Source organism: Oncorhynchus kisutch, unplaced genomic scaffold (assembly GCF_002021735.2).
Source record: "Oncorhynchus kisutch isolate 150728-3 unplaced genomic scaffold, Okis_V2 Okis06b-Okis10b_hom, whole genome shotgun sequence".
NCBI classification, from domain to species: Eukaryota; Metazoa; Chordata; class Actinopteri; order Salmoniformes; family Salmonidae; genus Oncorhynchus; species Oncorhynchus kisutch.
In genome coordinates, this window is record NW_022261983.1 from 1,473,027 (window position 1) to 1,479,725 (window position 6,699).

The window sequence follows — 6,699 nt, forward strand, 5'->3', positions numbered from 1 at the left end:
TGTTCCCCTGTGAAGTCTTTCATCTGTCATAGAAGTCATTGGTGTACAATGGGTTCATATTGGCAATAGATGCCAGCCATAGTTCTCTACCATCTGTTCAGATTTTCCCATCAGAATGCAATGACATGCTTTGCCCTGTTATTGAGTGCTACTGTGACAACAACGCCATTAGCACACTCTGCCAACCCGGATGTCCTAGCCGTGTCTGAATCCTGGATAAGGAAGACCACCAAAAACCCAGAAATTTCCATCCTTAACTGTAACATTTTCCGACAAGATAGAACTGCCAAAGGGGTCGGTGATGTAATCTCCTGCAGAGATAGCCTGCAGAGTTCTGTCTTACTACCCAGGTCTGTACTCACTGCCTCATTGCCTGCATCCGTAATGGGTCTGCGGTAAAATGACCACCCCTCATCACTGTCAAACGCTCCCTAAAACACTTCAGCAAGCAGGCCTTTCTAATCGACCTGGCCCGGGTATCCTGGAAGGATATTGACCTCATCCTGTCAGTAGAGGATGCCTGGTTATTCTTTAAAAGTGCCTTCCCCACCATCTTAAATAAGCATGCCCCATTCAAAAAATGTAGAACCAGGAACAGATATAGCCCTTGGTTCTCTCCAGACCTGACTGCCCTTGACCAGCATAAAAACATCCTGTGGCGTACTGCATTAGCATTAAACAGCCCCTGTGATATGCAGGGAAGTTAGGAACAAATATACACAGGCAATTAGGAAAGCTAAGGCTAGCTTTTTCTAGCAGAAATTTGCATAATGTAGCACAAACTCAAAAACGTTCTGCGACACTGTAAAGTCCATGGAGAATAAGAGCACCTCCTCCCAGCTGCCCACTGCACCGAGGCTAGGAAACACTGTCACCAACAATAAATCCACTATAATTGAGAATTTCAATAAGCATTTATCTACGGTTGGCCATGCTTTCCACCTGGCTACCCCCACCCCGATCAACAGCCCTCCACACCCCACAGAAACTCACCCAAGCCTCCCCCACTTCTCCTTCACCCAAATCCAGATAGCTGATGTTCTGAAAGAGCTGCAAAATCTGGACCCCTACAAATCAGCCGGGCTAGACAATCTGGACCATCTCTTTCTAAAACGATCTGCCGAAATTGTTGCAACCCCTATTACTAGCCTGTTCAACCTCTCTTTCGTATCGTCTGAGATTCCCATAGATTGGAAGGCTGCCGCGCTCATCCCCCTCTTCAAAGGGGGAGACACTCTAGACCTAAACTCTATTCTACCCTGCCTTTCTAAGGTCTTCGAAAGCCAAGTTAACAAACAGATTACCGACCATTTCGAATCCCACCGTACCTTCTCCGCTATGCAATCTGGTTTCAGAGCTGGTCATGGGTGCACCTCAGCCATGCTCAAAGTCCTAAACGTTATCATAACTGCCATCGATTAGAGACACTACTGTGCAGCCTTATTCATCGACCTGGCTAAGGCTTTCGACTCTGTCAATCACAACATTCTTATTGGCAGACTCAATAGCCTTGGTTTCTCAAATGATTGCCTCGCCTGGTTAACCAACTACTTCTCTGATAGAGTTCAGTGTGTCAAATTGGAGGGACCTCTGGCAGTCTCTATGGGGGTGCCACGGGGTTCAATTCTCGGGCCGACTCTTTTCTATGTATACATCAATGATGTCGCTCTTGCTGCTGGCGAGCTGAGATAAGGGGGGACTTTACCTAGCAGGGTCTTGTAGATGACCTGGAGCCATATATATATATAGGCTATAGGATGCTGTGAAATATGGACTCATAACATGAGGCCATATTTGATCTATTGAACAATAGACTTCCATCTGACAAATATACTACTGCACGTACCTGTCCTGCTAGCATCTCGTAGAGGAGAACCCCATAAGCCCACCAGTCCACTGATTTCCCATAGGGCTGATATGCAATGATCTGTCAGGAGAGAGGAGAGAAAGGTGAAAGAGCCGCATTACATTAATAATATGCTGCTGGAAGCCCAACCCAAACACACCCACTATTCCATTGTGGGACCAGCATGTGGGAACCACTGCAACCCATGTGATTTTCATATTTACCCAGGTTTGCTCTGCCTGCAATTTCAGTCAAGGACAGTTACTCTGCTCTGAGCTACGTTAACAGCAGTAGCAGCACATAGGATTGTTCTCTTCTAAACTTCCACCACACCACCCACCGTTATTACAGTGGGCTATGTATATCTGCCATAACAAAGGACTATTTTCCTACCATCCAATTTACCAGTCCACATGTCCACCCACACACATTGTACAGAAACACACAGAAGCTCTTGCGCTCGCACACACACATGCTCACTTGGATGCATAAACAAGCACACACACACACACACACACACACACACACACACACACACACACACACACACACACACACACACACACACACACACACACACACACACACACACACACACACACACACACACACACACACACACACACACACACACACACACGCGCAGCTAAATAGTAACTGAGCTGTGATGGCTTTTGCCATAGACGTGAAATGAGATTCAATTCTTACATGTAGTGAGGGATAAAACACAGCATGTGCAGAAATGAGGAAAGAACATTCTACCACCGGTCACCCCCTCAATCAGACAATACAGGAAGCAGCTCTACCACCTGTCACCCCTCAAGCAGACAATACAGGAAGCAGCTCTACCACCTGTCACCCCCTCAAGCAGACAATACAGGAAGCAGCTCTACCACCGGTCACCCCTCAAGCAGACAATACAGGAAGCAGCTCTACCACCTGTCACCCCCTCAAGCAGACAATACAGGAAGCAGCTCTACCACCTGTCACCCCCTCAAGCAGACAAGACAGGAAGCAGCTCTACCACCTGTCACCCCCTCAAGCAGACAATACAGGAAGCAGCTCTACCACCTGTCACCCCCTCAAGCAGACAAGACAGGAAGCAGCTCTACCACCTGTCACCCCCTCAAGCAGACAATACAGGAAGCAGCTCTACCACCTGTCACCCCCTCAAGCAGACAAGACAGGAAGCAGCTCTACCACCTGTCACCCCCTCAAGCAGACAATACAGGAAGCAGCTCTACCACCTGTCACCCCCTCAAGCAGACAATACAGGAAGCAGCTCTACCACCTGTCACCCCCTCAAGCAGACAAGACAGGAAGCAGCTCTACCACCTGTCACCCCCTCAAGCAGACAAGACAGGAAGCAGCTCTACCACCTGTCACCCCCTCAAGCAGACAAGACAGGAAGCAGCTCTACCACCTGTCACCCCCTCAAGCAGACAAGACAGGAAGCAGCTCTACCACCTGTCACCCCCTCAAGCAGACAAGACAGGAAGCAGCTCTACCGCCTGTCACCCCCTCAAGCAGACAAGACAGGAAGCAGCTCTACCACCTGTCACCCCCTCAAGCAGACAATACAGGAAGCAGCTCTACCACCTGTCACCCCCTCAAGCAGACAAGACAGGAAGCAGCTCTACCACCTGTCACCCCCTCAAGCAGACAATACAGGAAGCAGCTCTACCACCTGTCACCCCCTCAAGCAGACAATACAGGAAGCAGCTCTACCACCTGTCACCCCCTCAAGCAGACAAGACAGGAAGCAGCTCTACCACCTGTCACCCCCTCAAGCAGACAAGACAGGAAGCAGCTCTACCACCTGTCACCCCCTCAAGCAGACAAGACAGGAAGCAGCTCTACCACCTGTCACCCCCTCAAGCAGACAAGACAGGAAGCAGCTCTACCACCTGTCACCCCCTCAAGCAGACAAGACAGGAAGCAGCTCTACCGCCAAACCACAGGGACATGTATGAGCATGTGCTGTATGGGCATCCATTCCTCGTCACAGTAACGAGAAGTGACAGTCTCTCCCCCTCAGTCTCTCCCTCTCAATCTCTACCTTCAGTCTCTCCCACTCAGTCTCTCCCCCTCAATCTCTACCTTCAGTCTCTCCCACTCAGTCTCTCCCTTCAGACTCCCCCATTAGTCTCTCCCCATCAGTCTCTCCCCTCAATCTCTCGCCCCCAGTCTCTCCCCTCAGCCCCCCCCCCCCCCACCCCATGGTCCTCACCTCTGGGGCGATATAGTCGGGGGTACCACAGAAAGTGCGTGTGACCATGCCTTCATACATGTTCTCCTTACACATGCCAAAGTCTGCTATCTTAATGTGGCCCTCAGAGTCCAGCATCACGTTGTCCAATTTGAGGTCCCTGTGATAGAGGGATCAAAGAAAGGGAGAGAGATAAAGAGCAAGAGAGACATAAACAGAGAGAAAGAAAGGGAGTTGGAGAGACAGTGAAAGGACAATTTTTTATTTTATTTTATTTTACTAGGCAAGTCAGTTAAGAACATATTCTTATTTTAATTGTGTCAGCTGTCATTAGATTACGGAGCTGGCGTGTTGTTGACTGAATTATTACTGTTTGTTCTTTCTGAAGGAGGCAGAAGATCAGAGGGAGGCTGAAAACATTTGAAAAACATCAATATTTTGCCTTAAATTATCCTGTTTTTCTGTCCCTCAACACGCATTCAACACACTAAAACACTACAACAGACAATCATTCTTTGGCCTCTAATCAGCTGTGGACCTACATCAGCCAGCCTCTTTTCACCATTCCTTCGCACCTACCTTACTTTCTGGCGTCTTTCTGCTCCTTTGCCTGTTCATTTACTTTCACTCTGCGTAAATTGTTGGAAAAATGACTTGTGTCATGCACAACGTAGATGTCCTAACTGACTTGCCAAAACTATAGTTTGTTAACAAGAAATTTGTGGAGTGGTTGAAAAACGAGTTCTAATGACTCCAACCTAAATGTATGTAAACTTCCCACTTCAACTGTACCTCTCTTAGCCTTGGCTCTTCTTTTCTTTCTCTCTTTCTTCATCTTCCCTGTACTTCTCCTTCTTTTATCTCACTACCTCTACAATGAGTCTCCCAGTCTGTATTTATAGAACCTTCTAAGCGAACTTTTTCAGCATGCAGATATAGTTCAAATACAGCTATTATAAACAAGCCAGGCAAAGTTGCAGCTCAATACTCAGCTTTCACAAACAGCAGTTACTCCCTGTGTCACCACAGTTTCTCAAGAACACTGTAGTTGTCCCTGATGTGTTTTGTATTTCAGTGTGAGACTAATTCTACACTACACCGGATAAGGAAATCCCCAAACCAGTGTAGAGATGAATATGGTTCCTCCAGGGAGACTTTCACACCCACCTGTATACAACACCCTTTCTGTGCAGGAAGAACAGGCCCACAGCGATCTCTGCAGCATAGAACCTACAATGACAACAACATGATCACTTAGAAACATGGAAAAGCATGTAGATATCTGAAAAGTGTGATGATTTTTCAAAACAGTAGATGTTACAGAAAGGTATAATACCAGGTTGATAATACAGTACATCCATTTACAGAGAGCTGACTTTGAGGATATAGATGCTGTGCACTATTGACTTTAAACCTGTCTTATAGGTGAGCTAGGTCTATATGTATGGCTGGGGCTATAGCCAGTGACAACAGACTGTAACTTACACTGCCTGTGGCTCCTTGAACTTGCCCACTCGCTGAATGTGGTACATGAGGTCCCCTCCATTAATATACTCCATCACAAAGTACAGACGATCCTAGGAGACATGACAGAGATGGAGAGAGATAGAGATGACAGAGATGGAGAGAGATAGAGATGACAGAGATGGAGCGAGGGAGAGAGAGAGTCATCAACATCAAATAAACCTTCACAAAAGCTGAAAGGCAGGATGTAGTGTTAATAGAACACCTCTGTAGTGACTGACCCACAGCCTCCTATTAATACCTGTACTACCTGACCCACATCCTCCTATTAATACCTGTACTACCTGACCCACAGCCTCCTATTAATACCTGTACTACCTGACCCACAGCCTCCTATTAATACCTGTACTACCTGACCCACAGCCTCCTATTAATACCTGTACTACCTGACCCACAGCCTCCTATTAATACCTGTACTACCTGACCCACAGCCTCCTATTAATACCTGTACTACCTGACCCACAGCCTCCTATTAATACCTGTACTACCTGAACCACAGCCACCTATTAATACCTGTACTACCTGGTCCACAGCCTCCTATTAATACCTGTACTACCTGACCCACAGCCTCCTATTAATACCTGTACTACCTGACCTACAGCCTCCTATTAATACCTGTACTACCTGACCTACAGCCTCCTATTAATACCTGTACTACCTGACCTACAGCCTCCTATTAATACCTGTACTACCTGACCCACATCCTCCTATTAATACCTGTATTACCTGACCCACAGCCTCCTATTAATACCTGTACTACCTGACCCACAGCCTCCTATTAATACCTGTACTACCTGACCTACAGCCTCCTATTAATACCTGTACTACCTGAACCACAGCCTCCTATTAATACCTGTACTACCTGACCTACAGCCTCCTATTAATACCTGTACTACCTGACCCACAGCCTCCTATTAATACCTGTACTACCTGACCTACAGCCTCCTATTAATACCTGTACTACCTGACCCACAGCCTATTAATACCTGTACTACCTGACCCACAGCCTCCTATTAATACCTGTACTACCTGACCCACAGCCTCCTATTAATACCTGTACTACCTGACCTACAGCCTCCTATTAATACCTGTACTACCTGAACCACAGCCTCCTATTAAT

At 47.1% G+C, this 6,699-nt stretch overlaps 1 protein-coding gene across 2 annotated transcripts in view; it reads right to left on the minus strand.

Annotated features, from left to right (window-relative positions):
• The window catches only part of prkcab (protein kinase C, alpha, b), a 215,227-nt gene that overhangs the window by 9,224 nt on the left and 199,304 nt on the right, over window positions 1-6,699 (minus strand). For both annotated transcript variants that reach the window (XM_031814324.1, XM_031814325.1), the window contains 4 exons: window positions 5,541-5,632; window positions 5,223-5,285; window positions 4,077-4,215; window positions 1,847-1,927 (listed from right to left, as the gene is read on the minus strand). In XM_031814324.1, the coding sequence (XP_031670184.1) occupies window positions 1,847-1,927; window positions 4,077-4,215; window positions 5,223-5,285; window positions 5,541-5,632 (375 nt within the window). The remainder of the gene's footprint in view (window positions 1-1,846; window positions 1,928-4,076; window positions 4,216-5,222; window positions 5,286-5,540; window positions 5,633-6,699) is intronic.